Source organism: Entelurus aequoreus, linkage group LG01 (genome assembly GCF_033978785.1).
Source record: "Entelurus aequoreus isolate RoL-2023_Sb linkage group LG01, RoL_Eaeq_v1.1, whole genome shotgun sequence".
NCBI classification, from domain to species: Eukaryota; Metazoa; Chordata; class Actinopteri; order Syngnathiformes; family Syngnathidae; genus Entelurus; species Entelurus aequoreus.
Window position 1 is genome coordinate 50740879 of NC_084731.1, and position 22303 is coordinate 50763181.

General features: G+C 43.0%; 1 protein-coding gene across 3 annotated transcripts in view; it reads right to left on the reverse strand.

The window, feature by feature from the left end:
- Positions 1 to 10297: 10297 nt before the first annotated feature.
- usp4 (ubiquitin specific peptidase 4 (proto-oncogene)) overlaps positions 10298 to 22303 on the reverse strand; it is a 111672-nt gene continuing 99666 nt past the window's right edge. For 2 of the 3 annotated variants that reach the window (XR_009826842.1, XM_062054265.1), the window contains 2 exons: positions 11395 to 11483; positions 10298 to 11266 (listed from right to left, as the gene is read on the reverse strand). Coding sequence is in view for 2 of the 3 variants with exons in the window: in XM_062054265.1 (XP_061910249.1) it covers positions 11156 to 11266; positions 11395 to 11483 (200 nt within the window). In the remaining variant the exon portion in view is untranslated. The remainder of the gene's footprint in view (positions 11267 to 11394; positions 11484 to 22303) is intronic. The other variant, XM_062054258.1, reaches the window with a different exon arrangement.

The following is a 22303-nucleotide window of genomic DNA, read 5'->3' on the forward strand; positions in this document are numbered from 1 at the left end:
GCGCTATCCGACGCTAGCCGCCGACCGCATCGATGCTCGGGTGAAGTCCTTCGTCGCGCCGTCGATCGCTGGAACGCACACTAGTGTGCCGAGAGAAACAGTCTGCTGTGCCATGGGAGATTATCTAATTTCACCTATTTGGGGTAAAAAATATTTTTTGCAAACCAGTAATTATAGTCTGCAAATGATGTGTTGTTGTTGAGTGTCTGTGCCGTCTAGAGCTCGGCAGAGTAACCGTGTAATACTCTTCCATATCAGTAGGTGGCAGCCGGTAGCTAATTGCTTTGTAGATGTCGGAAACAGCGGGAGGCAGGTGTTGATGAGCAGATGAGGGCTGGCGTAGTTGGAGCGCTAATGTTTTTATCATAGCTCTGACAAGGTCCCGTAGCTAAGTTAGCTTCAATGGCGTCGTTAGCAACAGCATTGCTAGGCTTCGACAGGTGGCACAGCATTAACCGTGTAGTTACAGGTCCAGTGTTTGGTTCGGTGTCTCCTGATAGTAGTATTGTTGTTCTTCTGTCTATCCTTCCAGTCAGGGGCTTATTTATTTTGTTCCTATCTGCATTTAAGCACGATGCTATCACGTTAGATCCGTAGCTAAAGTGCTTCACCGATGTATTGTCGTGGAGATAAAAGTCACTGTGAATGTCCATTTCGCGTTCTCGACTCTCATTTTCAAGAGGATATAGTATCCGAGGTGGTTTAAAATACAAATCCGTGATCCACAATAGAAAAAGGAGCAAGTGTGGAATCCAATGAGCCCTTTTACCTAAGTTACGGTCAGAACGAAAAAAGATACGTAGTGCACTGCACTCTAGTCCTTCACTCTCACGTTCCTCATCCACAAATCTTTCATCCTCGCTCAAATTAATGGGGTAATCGTCGCTTTCTCGGTCCGAATCGCTCTCGCTGCTGGTGTAAACAATGGGGAAATGTGAGGAGCCCTTCAACCTGCGACGTCACGCTACTTCCGGTACAGGCAAGGCTTTTTTTATCAGCGACCAAAAGTTGCGAACTTTATCGTCGATGTTCTCTACTAAATCCTTTCAGCAAAAATATGGCAATATCGCGAAATGATCAAGTATGACACATAGAATGGATCTGCTAACCCCGTGTAAATAAAAAAAATTAATTTCAGTAGGCCTTTAAGTATTTGGCAGATGCTTTTACCCAAAGCGACATACATAAAAAATACATATAAAACAATCACTGTAAACATTATCATTTAAGGCAGACCTGGGCATTCTGCGGCCCGCGGGCCACATCCGGCCCTTTGTGCGTCCCTGTACGGCCCGTGTGAGGCTAATCATAAATTACAAAATACATTTTAAAAAGTATCTATGTCGAGTGTGCAATACAACGGTGCTGCTTTTGTTTTGAAAAGCGTTATTTGTATTACTTCCGTGTGGACGTATGCGCATGAGTGAATGTGAACAGCGGCAATCACAAATTACAAAATAAAGTTTAAAAAACATCTATGTCGTGCGCGTATTACAACTGTGCTGCTTTTATTTTGAAAAGTGTTTTTTATGAAGATGCACAGCGACAAGTGATGCACGGTTACCCCCGAGACGCTAAAAAGAGAAAAGTTGATGACGAATGCCGTGTTTTCAACAAGACATGGACTGCCAAGTATTTCTTTCCAGAAATTAAAGGTATAGCCATGTGCTTAATTTGTGGTACACAGCTTGCTGTGTTTAAAGAATATAATTTGAATCGCCACTACATGACGAAGCACGAGGAAAAATACCGGAATCTGTCCGATGAAGAGCGCGCAAAGGAGGCTGATGCGTTGATGGTAAAACTGCAAACCCAACAAGGACTTTTTGCCATATTTCACTACCCCAGAATGCAGCCGTCAGGACAAGTTTCGTAATTTCTCACAAAATCGCCAGAAAAAGTAAGGCGTTTTCTGACGGAGAGTTTATTAAGGAGTGCTTATTGGACTCTGTTGCGCCGATATGCTCGGAAACTTGGAGCTTCAGCTGAAGAACTGAACGGCCGACTTTGACTGTTTTTCGCTGGCTTTGGATGAGAGCTGTGATGTACGTAACACCGCCCAGCTGCTCATCTTCTTACGTGGGATAACTATAGACTTTCAAATCACGAAGGAGCTGGCGCATATGCAGTCAATTAAAGAGACAACCACTTGTTCACATAGGTAAATGCATGTTTGGACATGTTAGGACTGAAATGGGACAAGCTGGCAGGTGTGACAACAGATGGTTGTCTAAATCTGACGGGGAAAAATGTTGGACTTTTAAAGAGGATGCAGGATAAACTTTAAATTAACCCTGTGCAGAAATTGACATTTTTGCAATACATCAGGAAGTGTAGTGTAAGACAGTGTTAAAAATAAAACCATCAAAAGCAATCTGCTTTTGTATAAAGTTAAGTTAGGTTAAATGAAAGTATTATTATTATTATTAATTAATATTATTTATCTTACGGTATATCAAAAATAATATTGAGGAAAATGTAATTGAAATATTGTCGATGTGGCCCTCCCGCAGTGCTCGGGTTGCTCATGCGGCCCCCGGTAAAAATTAATTGCCCACCCCTGATTTAAGGGAAGAATGTAATACAAAATATCAATACAAAGTGTCAAGTCAGAATAATAATAATAATGGATTAGATTTTATATCGCGCTTTTCTATTATTAGATACTCAAAGCACTCACAGAGAAGTGGGAACCCATCATTCATTCACACCTGGTGGTGGTAAGCTACATTTGTAGCCACAGCTGCCCTGGGGTAGACTGACGGAAGCGAGGCTGCCAGTTTGCGCCTACGGCCCCTGAGACCACCACCTATCATTCATTCATCAACCAGTGTGAGCGGCACCAGGGGCAAGGGTGAAGTTTCCTGCCCAAGGACACAACGGCAGCGATTTGGATGTCAAGAGGCGGGGAGCGAACCTGCAACCCTCAGGTTCCTGGCACGGCCGCTCTACCCACTACGCCATACCACCCCTAAATAAATAATAATTGTCTTTCAATATAACTTTTTGATATTTTTTAAACGTGTACATAGTTTGATGCGACTTTTAACAAGTGTCATCTTCTTACAAACGACCTATGCTACCTTTCTTATAGACAATAGAATAAACTCTCTGCTGCAGCAACAGAGATACAGTCTATAGGTCCCTAAGATATATAGATATCTAATGTATTCATATATTGTTTATGTAGGATATATCCATGTATATATAACCTAATCATATTGTTTCTTCAATTTAAAAATAGCTGACCGTTTTTTCCCCCCTTCTCTGGGATTATATTCCCAGTTTTGATCTCGGACGTCTGGTCACTTATAGCAGTGTTTTTCAACCACTGTGCCGCGGCACACTAGTGTGCCGTGAGAAACAGTCTGCTGTGCCGTGGGAGATTATCTAATTTCACCTATTTGGGGTAAAAAATATTTTTTGCAAACCAGTAATTATAGTCTGCAAATGATGTGTTCTTGTTGAGTGTCTGTGCTGTCTAGAGCTCGGCAGAGTAACCGTGTAATACTCTTCCATATCAGTAGGTGGCAGCCGGTAGCTAATTGCTTTGTAGATGTCGGAAACAGCGGGAGGCAGTGTGAAGGTAAAAAGGTATCTAATGCTTAAACAAAAAATAAACAAAAGGTGAGCTTAGGGAAGGCTATGCAGAACGAAACTAAAACTGAACTGGCTACAAAGTAAACAAAAACAGAATGGTGGACGACAGCAAACACTTACTGTGGAGCAAAGATGGCGTCCACAATGTACATCCGAACATGACATGACGATCGACAATGTCCACACAAAGAAGGATAAAAACAACTGAAATATTCTTGATTGCTAAAACAAAGTAGATACGGGAAATATCGCTCAAAGGAAGACATGAAACTGCTACAGGAAAATACCAAAAAAAGAGAAAAAGCCACCAAAATAAGAGCGCAAGACAAGAACTAAAACACTACCCACAGGAAAACAGCAAAAAACTCCAAATAAGTCACAGGGTGATGTGACAGGTCGTGACAGTACACCTACTTTGAGACAAGAGCTATAGTGATGCATGCTTAGTAATGGTTTAAAGTCATATCCAACAATTGCGACAACGACCCCGCCTTCCGCCCGAATGCAGCTGAGATAGGCTCCAGCACCCCCCACGACCCCAAAAAGGGACAAGCGGTAGAAAATGGATGGATGGACTTTTTACTGTCAACTGAGTTTTGTTTTTTAATGATTTCTGCTGGTGGTGTGCCTCCGGATTTTTTCAACGCAGAAAATGTGCCTTGGCTCAAAAAAGGTTGAAAAACACTGACATATAGCATATAAGAATATTCTATTAGTGTTAAGCAAACTATGAATAATAAAACATGCCAAAACATGTGTCCTTTATCATAGCTACACATATGACAAAAAAACGCGTGCGAATCAGTGGTATTCAGTGAGGTAAGATGAATTAAATGCGCTGACAGTACATTGCTCCTGCCAAATGAATTGCACTGAGTGGAGCGGATCACCACTCCAAGATGGCGGCCCTGCGTCTCGTCAGCGCCAGTAGGCAGTAGCGGTCGATGCTGCGTCTACTTATAAGATGTCTATGGCACTGACTCCATGCGCTCTGAATACGCACTGCTGATTTGCTGTTACCGCTCTGCGTGTAACCAATCAGATGGTTCTGTGGGTGGGACAATGCTGGGTGCGGCAGAGACGTACTGCTGAGGCAGAGGCAGAACGAAGCGTAGCAGCTTGTTAAGACGTTAGTTTAGGCGGTGGCTCTTTGTTGCTAAGGCGGCCTCCTTAACAACAAAGTGCTGCGAGAAACCCTGTATATACAGTATATATATACATACATATATATATATACACACAAACACACATATTTATATATACACACACATATGTGTGTGTACGTATATATCTGTATGTGTGTGTATATATATATATACATTAATATATATATATATAAATATATATATATATATATATATATATATGTGTATATCATTTTATATATATATATATATATATATATATATATATATATATATATATATATATATAAATATATATATATATATATATATATATATATATATATATATATATATATATATATATATCTTTGGCGTGCGGTGAGGTTAATGTCTGGTGAGGCACGACTATATGATCACAGTCAGATTTACAAACATATGAACCTGCAGTGCAGGTGTACCTAATGTTGTGTCCCTGCGGTCGTTCGTGGCTCCTGCAGCGCGAGCATTGTTGTTTTTGCACTTTTTGGCTTCTTGTTAAGTGACTTTTTTTGGGTGGATTCGGTATTGCACATGGAGGGTTTGGGTGTGGGCTTTGGTTGGTGTGGCCGCGGCGCTCCCGTCGGGGGTGCATTCTGCGGCGGAGATGCTTGGCACCAGGAGGCGGGGTTATGAGACGAGCCTCACACAGTGTGTCTTCGCAGCAGTTTTATGAATGCTCAGCACTTTACACACATACAGTTGTTGACAAAATACACTGTACATTAAATACCTCAGCTAACTAAACTATGGAAATGTATAATATAATTCATATAGCAATACAGTCTCACTGCACAGCAGGCCAGCAGTTAGCCGAGTCATTGCGCACAATCCATGTTGAGGCACAACGCAGTGACGTGCCTCAACTGGCTGCTGATCACCGCACCGTCTCTTCTCAGTATTTGAACGGCAAATGTGAAAATAAAAATAAAAATAATCTAAAACTGGTGAAGTTAAATGGAAAATAACTTTTGTATAATCACTGGATACATATAACAATTTAATTTAATTTTTTTTTCTTTTTACTTTTTTTCTTCTTTCCATGATGGCAGGTGCCTCCCCTGCCTCTAGTGACGGCACGCCACTGATATATATATATATATATATATATATATATATATATATATATATATATATATAATATATATATATATGTGTATATAATTTTTTTAACGAAAATGTACACATTTACATTTTAAGAATGGGTTTGGGCATAATTTTGAAAAGTACCGATTTGGCATACAAGATTGCGCCCCCCGTGGCTGACGTTTTTGAGTCGTCCTCCCGGCAACAACTATGTTTTTTATTTATTATAGTCCTAATTTGCATCCTAAATGCAAAATTATTGCACGCAACAGTGAGTTATAACAGAGATGCACTTCTGGACATCGGAAAAGCTCACCATGAGCTCACTTGAAGTCTGACGGACTTCAACTTTCTGCTACGACGAGACCCCGCTAACCACAGCCAGACCAAAACAACAACAAGGCGGCGAGGCAAGAGAGCGGGGCTACATGCTAGACTAAAGGCTAGAGCTACACGACCACCACTACCTAGCCTGCTGTTAGCTAACGTGCGCTCGCTCGACAACAAGCTGGATGAGCTGAGAACCAGGATTACATCGCAGCGTGAACTGAGAGAATGCTGTGCTCTTATTTTCACTGAAACCTGGCTTTCGCACAGCATCCCAGACTCTGCCATCCAGCTAGCAACGCACTCAGTCTACCGTGGACAATGGCTTCAAGAAAGGCGAGAGGCGGCGGCGTCTGTGTTTACGTGAGTAACAGCTGGTGCTCGGACGTACAGGTCGTTGAAAGACACTGCTCGGACAACATTGCGTTTTTGATGGTGAAATGCAGAACCTTTTACCTGCCAAGGGAGCTCAGTGCAGTGTTTATACTGTCTGTTTACATCCCGCCACGGGCGGGCTCCACAACAGCACTGGGACTGCTGCATGACGTCATCAGTAAACAAGAGACAGCACACCCCGATGCTGCGTTCATGGTAGCTGGGGATTTTAACCACCGTAACCTAAAGAGTGTCCTCCCGAAATACCATCAGTATGTGAACTTTCCCACGAGGGAGAAAGACTGGACCAGATGTACTGCAACGTGAGGGGAGCCTACAAGGCTGTACCCAGACCACACTTTGGACTATCTGATCACATCTCAGCTTTTTATGTCCAGCGTACAGACAGCGCCTAAAGCAAGCCCCCCAGTGAGTAAAACTGTTAAAGTGTGGAATGAAGACACTGAACTAGTGCTTCAGGACTGCTTTGGGAGCACAGACTGGGACATGTTCAAAACTGCTGCTCAGAGGGATGACGGTACTGTGGACATAGAGGAATATGCTTGCAGTGCAACTGGCTACATCAGCACATGTGTGGAAAACATTGTGCCCACAAAACAATACAAAATATACCCAAACCAAAAACCCTGGATTAACTGTGATGTTCGGTCCAAGCTACATGCCCGCTCCACTGCATTTCTCTCAGGCAACGCTGAGGACTACAAAAAGGCCAGATATGACCTGCGTGAATCCATCAGCGAGGCCAAGGGACAATACAGACTAAAGCTGGAGGGATTCTACTCCACCACAGATTTCCGGCGCATGTGGCAAGGCCTGCAACACATCACAGACTACAAGCAGGGGAGCAGGGGGGTCACAAACAGCCAACCCTCACTGCCAGATGAGCTGAATGACTTCTACGCCCGCTTCGAGGTCCTCAACACCAACCAACAGAGAGGGGTTCTGACCATGGAGCGCACGCAGGACCCACCACTCACTGTGACAACAGCAGAGGTACGTACAGTTCTGAGGAGAACAAACCCACAGAAGGCAGCCGGCCCAGACAACAGCCCTGGGTCTGTTCATCAGAGCTGGCTGACGTACTTGCTGACATATACAACTTGTCACTAGCACAAGCTGTTGTGTCCACCTGCTTCAAGACCACCACCATCGTGCCCCTGCCAAAGAAAAACACTGTGACCTGTCTGAATGACTATCGCCCCATTGCACTCACCCCAATAGTGATGAAGTGCTTTGAGAGGATAGTTATGTCACACATCAAGAAGACCATCCCAGACACACTGGACCCTCTACAGTTTGCCTACCGGCAGAACCGGTCCACTGAGGATGCAGTCAACACCGTCATCCACACCACCCTCACCCACTTGGAGGGCAAGGACACCTATTCCAGGCTATTATTCATTGACTACAGCTCTGCTTTTAACACGGTCATCCCACAAAAACTCACTGCTAAACTCCTCACTGTTGGTCTGACACCGGCTCTCTGTGACTGGGTGCTGAACTTTCTCACAAACCGGCCCGTCAGTCAGTCAAGAGTCGTCAACCAGACATGAGGCACAAAGGTTCTAAGCACAGGGACCCCCCAAGGCTGCGTGCTGAGCCCCCTATTGTACACCCTCTTCACACACGACTGTGTGGCCTCCCAGAACAACACCAGTATCATCAAGTTTGCAGATGATACTACGGTCGTCGGACTGATCACTGGGGGAGCTGAGGCAGCGTACAGAAGGGAGGTAGCGGAACTGGTGGCCTGGTGTCAGGATAATAAAATCTCCTTATACACACACAAGACCAAAGAGATGATTATTGACCCACGGAGAAGAAGTGCACAGTACACACATTGTACATAGGGGAGACAGAGGTGGACAGGGTGAAAACCTTTTAAATTCCTCGGGACCCACATCAGTGAGGACCTCACCTGGGCTCACAACACCCAACAAACAATAAAGAAAGCCCAGCAGCGACTGTACTTCCTAAGAAGGCTGAGAAAATTTGGCATGCCACCCAAAATTCTCAGCAACTTCTATAGAAGTACGATTGAGAGTGTCCTTAACAGCTCAATCACGGTCTGGTCTGGAAACTGCGCTGCTAAGGACAGAAAGGCACTCCAGCGAATTATTAAAACTGCTCAGTACATATCAGGAGCAGCCGTCCCCTCACTACAGGACATGTACTCTACCAGGGCCACCAGGAGAGCACACAACATCATAAAGGACAGTACACACCCCCAGCACAGTCTCTTCAGCCTCCTACCATCAGGCAGACGATACAGGAGCCTGAAATCCAGGACTACGAGACTGACAAACAGTTTGTACCCACAGGCCATCAGGCTTGTGAATGCTAACTTGTGAATGCTAGCTCCCCCAGCTACACCCCCCTCCCCCCCACCCCGTTTTACTTTTATCTTTTGAACAAAAGACAGCTACCATGACCACCCCCGAACTGTGCACCATCACTGTAGACACTTTTCACCTTTGATCACGAAAGACACTTAACCGCTGCTGTGACCCAATGTCACCTCGATATTTATACTGTTGACTGTCAATCAGAATAGATAGATAGTACTTTATTGATTCCTTCAGGAGTGTGCAATAATGTAATGTTACTCACTGTGCCTTGTATATCAGTGGTCCCCAACCTTTTTGTACTTGCGGACCGGTCAACGCTTGAAAATTTGTCCCACGGACTGGGGATGGGGGGTGGGGGGGTAATGGTTTTTTTTTGTCATAAAGAAATACAATCATGTGTGCTTACGGACTGTATCCCTGCAGACGGTATTGATTTATATGGATATACAATGTATATATTGTGTTTTTTATGTTGATTTAATTAAAAAAATTAAAAAATTTTTTTTTTTTTAAATTTCTTGTGCGGCCGCGGCCCGGTACCGGTCCGTGGACCGATTGGTACCGGGCCGGTGGTTGGGGACCACTGTTGTATATAACATTTTTATTTTTTATTTTAGCTAAGTACCGTGTGACTTGTTGAAGGGTGGACTAGCAAAGTAAGATTTTCATTGTACGGCAAACTGTCTGTAACTGTGCATATAACAATAAACAATCTTGAATCTTGAATTTTGGTACTGGTATCAGTTAAAATGTAAACGATACCCGTCTCCAGTTGAGATGGGTCTCTTTTTCAACGTTTGGCAATACTTAGCAGTCCTGGCGATATGCGAATATACGTGAGGTGGCCAAAGAGCGGCTCAGGTACCATTTGAGGACTGCAGCTCTTTTTTTTATGGCACACTGTGTAAAAAAAAAAAAAAAAAGCAGATGGAAAAATAGAGCAAAAAGGCAAAACCTAACAATAAAAAGCTGAACATTTTAATAATACAAGTATTTGTATTGAACTATAGATCAATTTAAAAAAAATTATGCACATGCGTCAAGGCCAATTATGCAAATTAGACTACCCACCACCACCACAAATAGCTTGCATTCTTGTGGGAAACAGTTGTTTCTATGCACAATGTTTAGACCACATTTCAAATAAGACCAACCATGTTGCAAGATTTTAGATTGTTTTTAAAAGGATCATAACCAGCTATTTAGTTTTCAAAGTGTTTGACTGTGCGCCTGTTTTGAGATAATTCAGCTATAAAGCTACCCCATAAAATTATTTTCAATCTATTTCCCAAAAACTCACATTGAAGATTGCACCATCTTTAAATGGAGTATTTTACAAGCACCGTGGTGTTGCCTTCGATAAAAGACATGGCTGAGTATAAGCAAAGCACTTCACTGTTGAGGCATTGAGTCTTTATTGTGATATATTCCATTTAAAAACAATTTCTGTAGATATCAGCATGATAAATATGAGGACAAGAATGTTTACAGCTATTTAAAAATAGTGTGATTATTTACATTTTCTCAGTTGGGTTGGATTTATTTTGATTTTGGATTGCCGCCATGATTGCCCCCCCAAAAAAGATTCCCTGCTGCGTGAAGTTTATAAGTGTCACATGTCGGTGTCTTCAATGAGGTCGGTAATTGTCTACTGGGGCTAGCAAAGCACGATATTCTCTACATAACGTGAGTGTCTGGTAGTCCAACATCCTTTAACTGTGCTTATTGTAAAGACTAGTAAAATAACAGTATCTGATCAATCTAGGACAGTGCACTAACATCATTGGCTGGATGCTGCTAGCCCCTCAATCTGATAATATTCTTAAATAAAGCATCACTTATATAAGAATATTGGGTGGGGGGCTATGCCTACACCTATCTAAATGAATTGAATATCACAAAAACCTTTACGGAAGCAGGTAGTTGTACTGGTGAAGCATTCAGTGCCACCGTTCTTGCATCATGAAGTAATGTCGGGGAGAATCTGATCATTTTATGATATCCAAGTTAACGTATCATCATACTTTGGTTGAGACAAGCTGTGCATGTTTGCCTATTTTTTCTTTTTTCTTTTTTTAATAAAAAGGGACGCTGCTGACATTCTGCTGATCTACCAACCATATTTCTTCTTTCTAATGAACGAGTAGTTGGACCTCGCTTGGTCATTTAAGCTGACAACATAAAAGAAGAAAATATATTAGTATGGTGGGGTTAATATTGATTTGTCTATTTCTTTCAGTTTGTGTCCATGTGGTCGTCGGCAGCTCTTTCCAGCGAGGTGGAAGGCTGTGTTGTGGAGCCCTCCTCTTCTCTGCGCTGATAGAACAGCACGTAGGCTGCTTTAGTCTGCATGGGGACAACAAGGATGTGGTTACAACACAAAAACGGCGACACTTGACACCCAGGTCGCAGTGGCGAGAAGCATGAGGACGTACGCCGTCAAAATGAACAAACGAGGAGTGTTTGAAACTTACCACAATCTGGTCTTCTGAGGAAGACGACACACTGCTGTCGTCAAAGTAGTACCACTTTCCATCTACTTTATTCTTGCCGAAAGCCGTGTCTGTCAGACAGAGGGAAGGCAAATGTTAGGAGTTAACAGAAACAGTGCCAATTCCCAATTTATGAGGTAAGGCTGGGGGCTATCGCTGAAAGTTAAACTATCACGATATAAGTGTTTTATGTCAGTCCATATCGATAATTATTTATTTTCATGACCTATGGAAAATAAGGACCAGAAGAAAAATATACTAAATGTAAACATATATAATTTCAAATGTAACCTTCTGATCATAATCCCCTCAGGCATCAACGCAGAGAGGAAAAGTAATGTCAACACAGCCATGGCAAAACTCAAACAATATAAACCAAACTTTAAAATCACATTGAACATTTAAAAATAACCTCTTACAATGAATGTGCAAAAAAAAGGAATATGAAAGAAATGCTCAATAAGGACCAATAAAACAGTGCAAAGTGTGAAAATGTAAACAGCCTGCAGGTTTAATGCAGCGCTGGTGGTGTGGTATAACCGATCTTGGTAGGGACGAGCGCCTTGCATACTTTTTACAGAACATTGTTTTGATTGCGGTCCCTTTAACAAAACCTGCCCCTGTCGAGGTGACTTTTTCTGTTTTAACGACAATTTATTCGCTCCCTCCAGCACTCATTTTCAGTTTCTCTTCTCACTCCATGCAAACAATCAAGAAGATGGCGCAACCAAACCTGAAAGTTGATAGTGTTACCTGAGTGGCTGTTAGCGTGTCATTCCAACATCAGTGATTACTTCCTGCATTGCTCGGTAACCAGATTTTTACATCGCGGCAGGTCGCTGACGTCAGTGCCTCTCGTATCAGCTCTCTAACGGCAGTTGCTTCTTTAGCGACTTGCTGCACTTCTAACTTATTTCAACAATTTCGTACCTTGCGGCATTAAAAGATCAACTGGAGGTGTCAGCCTGTCAACTTATATCACTGCTTGTTGTCGGAAGCATTTTAAAACGGCTTCAAACTCTCGCTGTAGCTCCTGTTGCAGGGCAACCGCTTTGAATTCCAAATCGCCTTATTTCAGCGTATTGATGCCTTTCAGCGGACCAAAATCAGTTTGAAGATGCCAGGTAACTGGCAGTACTCAAATCAGTGGTCAAAAATCTTCAAACATATCAAAAACCCTGGTAGCAAAGCCCCGGTAGCAAAAGCGCAGCCTTTTTCTTTGAGTCCTCTTCTATTGACAGGAAAGAATATTCAAAATGAAAGATCATTTTGTGACAACATGCAATGTTTTTGATGTACAAAACCCAAAACCAGTGAAGTTGGCACGTTGTGTAATTCGTAAATAAAAACAGAATATAATCATTTGCAAATACTTTTCAACTTATATTAAATTGAACAGACTGCAAAGACAAGATATTTAATGTTCGAACTGAGAAACGTAATTTTTTTCTGCAAATAATCATTAACTTAGAATTTAATGGCAGCAACACATTGCAAAAAAGTAAACACATGGGAATTTTTAACACGAATTTAATGGCAGCAACACATTGCAAATAAGTAAGCACAGGGGAATTTTTAACACTGTGTTACATGGCCTTTCCTTTTAACAACACTCAGTAAACGTTTGGGAACTGAGGAGACCAATTTTTGAAGCTTTTCAGGTGTAATTAACAGTCCGGGTGGGATTTTAGGCTTCATATTGCGCGACACATTTTCAATGGGAGACAGGTATGGACTACAGGCAGGCCAGTCTAGTACCCGCACTCTTTTACTACGAAGCCACGCTGTTGTAACAAGTGTAGAATGTGGCTTGGCATAATCTTGCTGAAATAAGCAGGGGCATCCATGAAAAAGACGTTGCTTCGATGGCAACATGTGTTGCTCCAAAACCTGCATTTACGTTTCAGCATTAATGGTGCCTTCACAGATGTGTACAGTTACCCATACCTTGGGCACTAATACACCCCCATACCATCATCGATGCTGGCTTTTGAACCTTGTGCCTATAACGGATGGTTCTTTTCCTCTTTGGTCCGGAGAACACAACGTTCACAGTTTCCAAAAACAATTTCAAATGTGGACTCGTCAGACCACAGAACACTTTTCCACTTTGCATCAGTCCATCTTAGATGTGCTCGGGCCCAGTGAAGCCAGCGGCTTTTCTGGGTGTTGTTGATAAATGGCTTCTTTGCATAGTAGAGTTTTAACTTGCACTTACAGATGTAGCGACGAACTGTAGATACTGACAGTGGTTTTTTGGAGTTTTTCTGAGCCCATGTGGTGATATCCTTTACATACTGATGTCGGTTTTTGATGCAGTACCGTCTGAGGGATCGAAGGTAACGGGCATTGCCGCTTACGTGCAGTGATTTCTCCAGATTCTCAACCTTTTGATAATATTACGGACCATAGATGGTGAAATCCCCAAATTCCTTGCAATAGCTCGTTGAGAAATGTTGTTCTTAAACTTTTCGACAATTTGCTCACGCATTTGTTAACAAAGTGGTGAACCTCGCCCCATCCTTGTTTGTGATTGACTGAGCATTTCATGAAAGCTGCTTTTATACCCAATCATGGCACCCACCTGTTCCCAATTAGCCTGTTCACCTGTGGGATGTTCTAAATAAGTGTTTGATGAGCATTCCTCAACTTTCTCAGTCCTTTTTGCCACTAGTGCCAGACAGGATTTGCAAATCATTGTATTCTGTTTTTATTTACACAACTTCACTGGTTTTGGGTTCTGTATATATACCTGTATATATACCTGTATATATATATATATATATATATATATATATATATATATATATATATATATATATATATATATATATATATATATATACACACACATATATATATATATATAAATATATATATACATATATATATACACACATATATATACACACACACATATATATATACATATATATACATATATATATATACATATATACATATATATATATATATACATATATATATATACATATATATATACATATATACATATATATATATGTATATATATATATATGTATATATATATATATATATATATGTATATATATATATGTATATATATGTATATATATATATATATATATATGTATATATATATATATATATATATATATATATATATATATATATATGTATATGTATATATATATATATATATATATATATATATATATATATATATATATATATATATATATATATATATATATATATATATACATACACACACACACACACTAGTGTTGTCCCGATACCAATATTTTGGTACCGGTACCAAAATGTATTTCAATACTTTTCTAAATAAAGGGGACCACAAAACATTATTGGCTTTATTTTAACAAAAAATCTTACGGTACATTAAACATATGTTTCTTTTTGCAAGTTTGTCCTTAAATAAAATAGTGAACATACAGGACAACTTGTCTTTTAGTAGTAAGTAAGCAAACAATGGGTCCTAATTTGTCTGCTGACATATGCAGAAACATATTGTGTCATTTTCCATTCTATTATTTTGTCAAAAATTATTAAGGACAAGCGGTATAACATTTATTATTAATCTAATTTTCATTTACTGTTAATATCTGGTTACTTTCTGTTTTACCACTAGGCCTACTCAGTGGCCTAGTGGTTAGAGCAGGGGTGGGCAATTAATTTTTACCGGGGGCCGCATGAGCAACCTGAGCACTGCCTCCAGCAGTCGGCCACACCGACAATATTTCAATTAAATTTTGCTCAAATTATTTTTGATATACCATAAGATAAATAATAATAATAATAATAATATTTTCATTAAACCTAAATTATCTTTATACAAAAGCAGATGGCTTTTGATGGTTTTATTTTTAACACTTCATTACACAACACTTCCTGATGTATATATAATACAATGCAAAAATTTTAATTTCTGTCACTTTATCCTGCATCCTCTTTGTTGTGAACGTAACACGCCTGTAAGGTGATTGGCGAAGAAGGAGGAAGCGTTGCTGTTGCGGAAATGAGGAGTGAGGATAGACGTGCGTGTGGAAGGAACGAGATAAGTTGAGCTGTGTTAGTATAGGTCATACTTGCCAACCCTCCCGTTTTTACCGGGAGACTCCGGTATTCAGCGCCTCTCCCGATAACCTCCCGGCAGAAATTTTCTCCCGACAAACTCCCGGTATTCAGCCGGAGCTGGAGGCCACGCCCCCTCCAGCTCAATGCGGACCTGAGTGGGGACAGCCTGTTCTCACGTCCGCTTTCCCACAATATAAACAGCTTGCCTGCCCAATGACGTCATAACATCTACGGCTTTTAGAGAGTAGAGTGCACAACTGCGCACACAACAAGGAGACTAAGCAGAAGAACGAGGAAGTTACAGCCATGGCGACGCCGTCGACGAGCAAGATGAAGAAAGACGCTTACAAGTTCCAAAACGAATGGAAACAAGAATTTCAGCTCATCCAGGACAGTTCGAAGGGGAAGGGGTCGTATGTTGCCTGTAAATTTTGTAGAACAGACTTCTCCATTGAACACGGTGGCCGAAATTATATACTCATTCATGAACGGAGAATACTGCCATCTACTGGATAGCCTCCGGAACACTGAAATTCAAGTATTTCTTTTATTTATATGTATAAGAAAATATATATATATATATATATATATATATATATATATATATATATATATATATATATATATATATATATATATATAGGTAGAATTCACTGAAAGTCAAGTATTTCATACATATATATATATATATATATATATATATATATATATATATATATACAGGTATATATATATATATATATATATGAAATATATATGACATACCCGAGTTGGTGAATTCTAGCTGTAAATAACCACTCCCCCGACCACGCCCCACTCCCCCCACCCCCCCACCTCCCGGTATCGGAGGTCTCAAGGTTGGCAAGTATGGTATAGGTTGCTCAATAAAAGTTTAAAAAGAGCATCAGACTTGGTGTGCATTTCTTCTGGACGCTACAATTGGTGTCAGAAGTGGGATGAAATGCCTCCCAGTTCGCCTTGCCATCAAACCTGGGAGTCTTCGTTGAGGGCGGAATTCCCCCATGCCAAGCAGCGTGCACTGCACCTGTAGACGCTGCTTCTCTCCTTCCTCCCTCTCTCTCTCTCTTTGCTGCGAGCTCCTCACGTCCGGGATTCACACAGACATCTGCAGTGCTGCCGGCACCTTAAGTCCCCACTCAATGTCCTTCCCCTCCCGTTCCATCTTGAGCACAGTTGTAATGCACGCACAATATAGATGTTTTTTTTTATTTATTTTGTAATTTGTGATTGCCGCTGTTCACATTCACTCACGATCGTGCACGAGCATACATCCACACGGAAGTAATACAAATAACGCTTTTCAAAACAAAAGCAGCACCGTTGTATTGCACACTTTGCATACTTTTTAAAATGTATTTTGTAATTCATGATTGGCCTATCGCGGGCCGGACAGGGACGTACAAAGGGCCGGATGTGGCCCGCGGGCCGCAGAATGCCCAGGTCTGGGTTAGAGTGTCCGCCCTGAGATCGGTAGGTTGTGAGTTTAAACCCCGGCCAAGTCATACCAAAGACTATAAAAATGGGACCCATTACCTCCCTGCTTGGCACTCAGCATCAAGGGTTGGAATTGGGGGTTAAATCACCAAAAATGATTCCCGGGCGCAGCACCGCTGCTGCCCACTGCTCCCCTCACCTCCCAGGGGGTGATCAAGGGAATGGGTCAAATGCAGAGGACAAATTTCACCACACCTAGTGTGTGTGTGACAATCATTGGTACTTTAACTTTAACATGTTCGAGCTACACTTCTGTTAAAATGTAATAATCACTTATTCTTCTGTTGTTTGGATGCTTTACATTAGTTTTGGATGATAACTCAAATTTAGGTATCGATCCGATAGCAAGTCGTTACATGATCATACATTTGTCATTTTCAAAGTCCTCATGTGTCCAGGGACATATTTCCTGAGTTTATAAACATAATGTAATTTTTTTTAAAACAAGAATATTTTGTGATGCTAAAAAATAGCGATGTAATCATAGTAGTATCGAATAGATACGCTCCTGTACTTGGTATCATTACAGTGGATGTTAGGTGTAGATCCACCAATAGCATTAGTTCACAGTTTGACGCCGGTGAGCTACGGTGTGTAGTGAAGCATGTTTAGCTATTCCTCGTCCTGCAGGGATGATACTTGTAAGAAACTTACTTTGTCGCCAGGAGGCGAGGATTAGTGATTTAGAAGTAGCTAAAACACTGCCGACTGTGGTTGGACTTTAGCCGCTAGCTAGCCATGTCTTAAAGTACCTCTTTCTGTGGGCGTTTCACCTTTATCCTTATTTTATAAGCCAAAATCCGTCCGTTCTCCTTTTCTGTCTACACACTGTGTCTGCTTGTAAGTACTCCGTGATTGAGCGCTGTCGAACATGCTCCTCTGCTCGTAAAACCAATGATGACACAACGCGACAACGACGGGGGGACCGGTACTTTTTAGAGGTGGTATAGTAACGAATATGATTCATTAGTATCGCGGTACTATACCAATACCGGTATACCGTGCAACCCTAATACATAAGTTAAAGTTAAGTTAGGTTAAAGTACCAATGATCGTCACACACACAGTAGGTGTGGTGAAATTTGTCCTCTGCATTTGACCCATCCCCTTGTTCACCCCCCTGGGAGGTGAGGGGAGCAGTGGGCAGCAGCGGTGGCCGCGCCCGGGAATCATTTTTGGGGATTTAACCCCCAATTCCAACCCTTGATGCTGAGTGTCAAGCAGGGAGGCAATGGGTCCCATTTTTATAGTCTTTGGTATGACTCTCTTGGTACCGATCTCAGGGCAGACACTCTAACTACTAGGCCACTGATATATATACAGTATATACATCCATCTTCTTCCGCTTATCTGAGGTCGGGTCGCGGGGGCAGCAGCCTAAGCAGGGGAGCGCAGACTCCCCTCTCCCCAGCCACTTCGTCCAGCTCCTCCTTCCCAGCCTGGGAACAAGACTCCGAGGTACCTGAACTCCTCCACTTGGGGAAAGATCTCCTCCCCAACCTGGAGATGGCACTCTACCCTTTTCCGGGCGAGAACCATGGACTCGGACTTGGAGGTGCTGATTCCCACCCCAGTCGCTTCACACTCGGCTGCGAACCGATCCAGTGAGAGCTGAAGATCTTGGCCAGATGAAGCCATCAGGACCACATCATCTGCAAAAAGCAGAGACCTAATCCTGCAGCCACCAAACCAGATACCCTCTACGCTCTGACTGCGCCTAGACATTATATCCAAAAAAGTTATGAACAGAATCGGTGACAAAGGGCAGCCTTGGCGGAGTCCAACCCTCACTGGAAACGGGTCCGACTTACTGCCGGCAATGCGGACCAAGCTCTGACACTGATCGTACAGGGAGCGGACCGCCACAATCAGACAGTCTGATACCCCATACTCTCTGAGCACTTTCCACAGGACTTCCCGAGGGACACGGTCGAATGCCTTCTCCAAGTCCACAAAGCACATGTAGACTGGTTGTGCAAACTCCCATGCACCCTCAAGAACCCTGCAGAGAGTATAGAGCTGGTCCACAGTTTCACGACCAGGACGAAAACCGCACTGTTCCTCCTGAATCCGAGGTTCGAATATCCGGCCTAGCCTCCTCTCCAGTACACCTGAATAAACCTTACCGGGAAGGCTGAGGAGTGTGATCCCACGATAGTTGGAACACACCCTCCGGTTCCCCTTCTTAAAAAGAGGAACCACCACCCCGGTCTGCCAATCCAGGGGTACTGCCCCCGATGTCCACACGATGTTGCAGAGTCTTGTCAACCAAGACAGCCCCACAGCATCCAGAGCCTTAAGGAACTCCGGGCGGCTCTCACCCACCCCCAGGGCCTTGCCACCGAGGAGCTTTTTAACTAACTCGGCAACCACAGCCCCAGAAATAGGAGAGCCTACCAGATTCCTCAGGTACTGCTTCCTCATAGGAAGACATGTTGGTGGGATTGAGGAGGTCTTTGAAGCATTCCCTCCACCGATCAACAACATCTGCAGTCGAGGTCAGTCGAACACCATCCCCACCATACACGGTGTTGACATTGCACTGCTTCCCCTTCCTGAGGCGGCGGATGGTGGTCCAGAATCGCTTCGAAGCTGTCTGGAAGTTGTTTTCCATGGCTTCCCATGTCTGAGTTTTTGCCTCCGCGACCGCTGAAGCTGCACACCGCTTGGCCTGTCGATACCTGTCTGCTGCCTCCGGAGTCCTATGAGCCAAAAGAGCCCGATAGGACTCTTTCTTCAGCTTGACGGCATCCCTCACCACTGGTGGACCAGCGGGTTCTAGGATTACCGCCACGACAGGCACCAACCACCTTGCGGCCACAGCTCCAATCGGCCGCCTCGACAATAGAGGTACGGAACATCGTCCACTCGGACTCAATGTCCAGCGCCTCCCTCGTGACATGTTCAAAGTTCTTCCGGAGGCGGGAATTGAAACTCTCTCTGACAGGATACTCTGCTAGGCGTTCCCAGCAAACCTTCACAATGCGTTTGGGCCTGCCAGATCTGTCCGGCATCCTCCCCCACCATCGCAGCCAACTCACCACCAGGTGGTGATCGGTAGAAAGCTCTGCCCCTCTCTTCACCCGAGTGTCCAAAACAAGAGACCGCAAATCCGATGACACAACTACAAAGTCGATCATGGAACTGCATCCTAGGGTGTCCTGGTGCCAAGTGCACATATGGACACCCTTATGTTTGAACATGTTGTTTGTTATGGACAATCTGTGACGAGCACAAAAGTCCAATAACAAAACACCACTCGGGTTCAGATCCGGGCGGCCATTCTTCCCAATCACGCCTCTCCAGGTTTCACTGTCGTTTCTAATATGAGCGTTGAAGTCCCCCAGTAGAACGAGGGAATCACCCGGGGGAGCACTCTCCAGTACTCCCTCGAGTGAATCCAAGAAGGGTGGGTACTCTGAGCTGTTGCTTGGCGCGTAAGCGCAAACAACAGTCAGGACCCGTCCCCTCACCCGAAGGCGGAGGGAAACTACCCTCTCGTCCACTGGGTTGAACGCCAACGTGCAGGCTTTGAGCCGGGAGGCAACAAGAATTGCCACCCCAGCCCGTCGCTTCTCACTGCTGGCAACGCCAGAGTGGAAGAGAGTCCAACCCCTCTCGAGAGAACTGGTTCCAGAGCCCTTGCTGTGCGTCGAAGTGAGTCCGACTATATCTAGCCGGAACTTCTCCACTAGCTCAGGCTCCTTCCCCCCCAGCGAGGTGACGTTCCACATCCCAAGAGCTAGCTTATGTAGCCGAGGATCGGACCACCAAGTGCCCTGCCTTCAGCTTCCGTCCAGCTCACATTGCACCCGACCTCTATGGCCCCTGCTATGGGTGGTGAGCCCATTGGAGGGGGGACCCACGTTACCATGGGGATAGGCCCAGCCACCAGGCGCTCGCCATCGTGCCCCACCTCCAGGTCTGGCTCCAGAGGGGGGCCCCGGTGACCCGCGTCCGGGCGAGGTAAATCTGGGTCCTTGGTTTGTATTTTTCATAGAAGTCTTCCAGCTGCCCTTTGTCTGATCCCTCACCTAGGACCAGTTTGTCTTGGGAGACCCTACCAGGGGGCATAAAGCCCCCGGACAACATAGCTCCTAGGATCATTGGGACATGCAAACTCCTCTACCACGATAAGGTGGCAGCTCAGAGAGGATACAGTTGTGCTCATAAGTTTACATACCCTGGGAGAATTTATGATTTATTGGCCATTCTTCAGAGAATATGAATGATAACACAAAAACCTTTCTTCCACTCATGCTTAATGGTTGTGTGAAGCTATTTATTGGCAAACAACTGTGTTTACTCTTTTTAAATCAAAATGACAAAAGAAAGTACCCAAATGACCCTGATCAAAAGTTTACATACCGCAGTTGTTAATACCGTGTATTGCCCCCTTTAACATCAATGACATCTTGAAGTCTTTTGTGGTAGTTGTGGATAAGGTTCTTTATTTTCTCAGATGGCAAAGCTGCCCATTCTTCTTGGCAAAAAGCCTCCAGTTCCTGTAAGTTCTTGGGCTGTCTTGCATGAACTGCACATTTGAGATCTCCCCAGCTCAATGATATTGAGGTCAGGAGATTGAGATGGCCACTCCAGAACCTTCTATTTGTTCTGCTGTGGCCAATGACAGGTCGACTTGGCCTTGTGTTTTGGATCATTGTCATGTTGGAATGTCCAAAAACGTCCCATGCGCAGCTTCCGTGCTGATGAGTGCAACTTTTCCTCCAGTATTTTCTGATAACATGCTGCATTCATCTTGCCATCAATTTTGGCCAACTTTCCTGTGCCTTTGTAGCTCACACATCCCCAAAACATCAGTGATCCACCTCCGTGTTTCACAGTAGGAATGGTGCTCCTTTCATCATAGGCCTTGTTGACTCCTCTCCAGTGTTGGGTTAGTTACTGAAAGCAAGTAACTAGTTACAGTTACTAGTTACTTTATTTCAAAAGTAACTCAGTTACTAACTCAGTTACTTACACCAAAAAGTAATGCGTTACTGTGAAAAGTAACTATTTAGTTACTTCTTCTACTTTTTTTTTTTTTTAAAGCTCCCATTAATGTCCTTTTAGCCTTCATTTCAGTAGTTATTGCACTGGAGAATAATACAATCTGTTGATCAACTTGACATGCATTTGCATCACTGAACTTTGCTAAGCAATTAGTCTACATACAACACACAAAGACAAAGATATGTTTCAAAGGGCCAATTTATTTGAGGCCAGAACAAATTGACACAACTAATTTAAATAGCTGCAACATAACATACATAAATAACAAACAGCATAATAACAG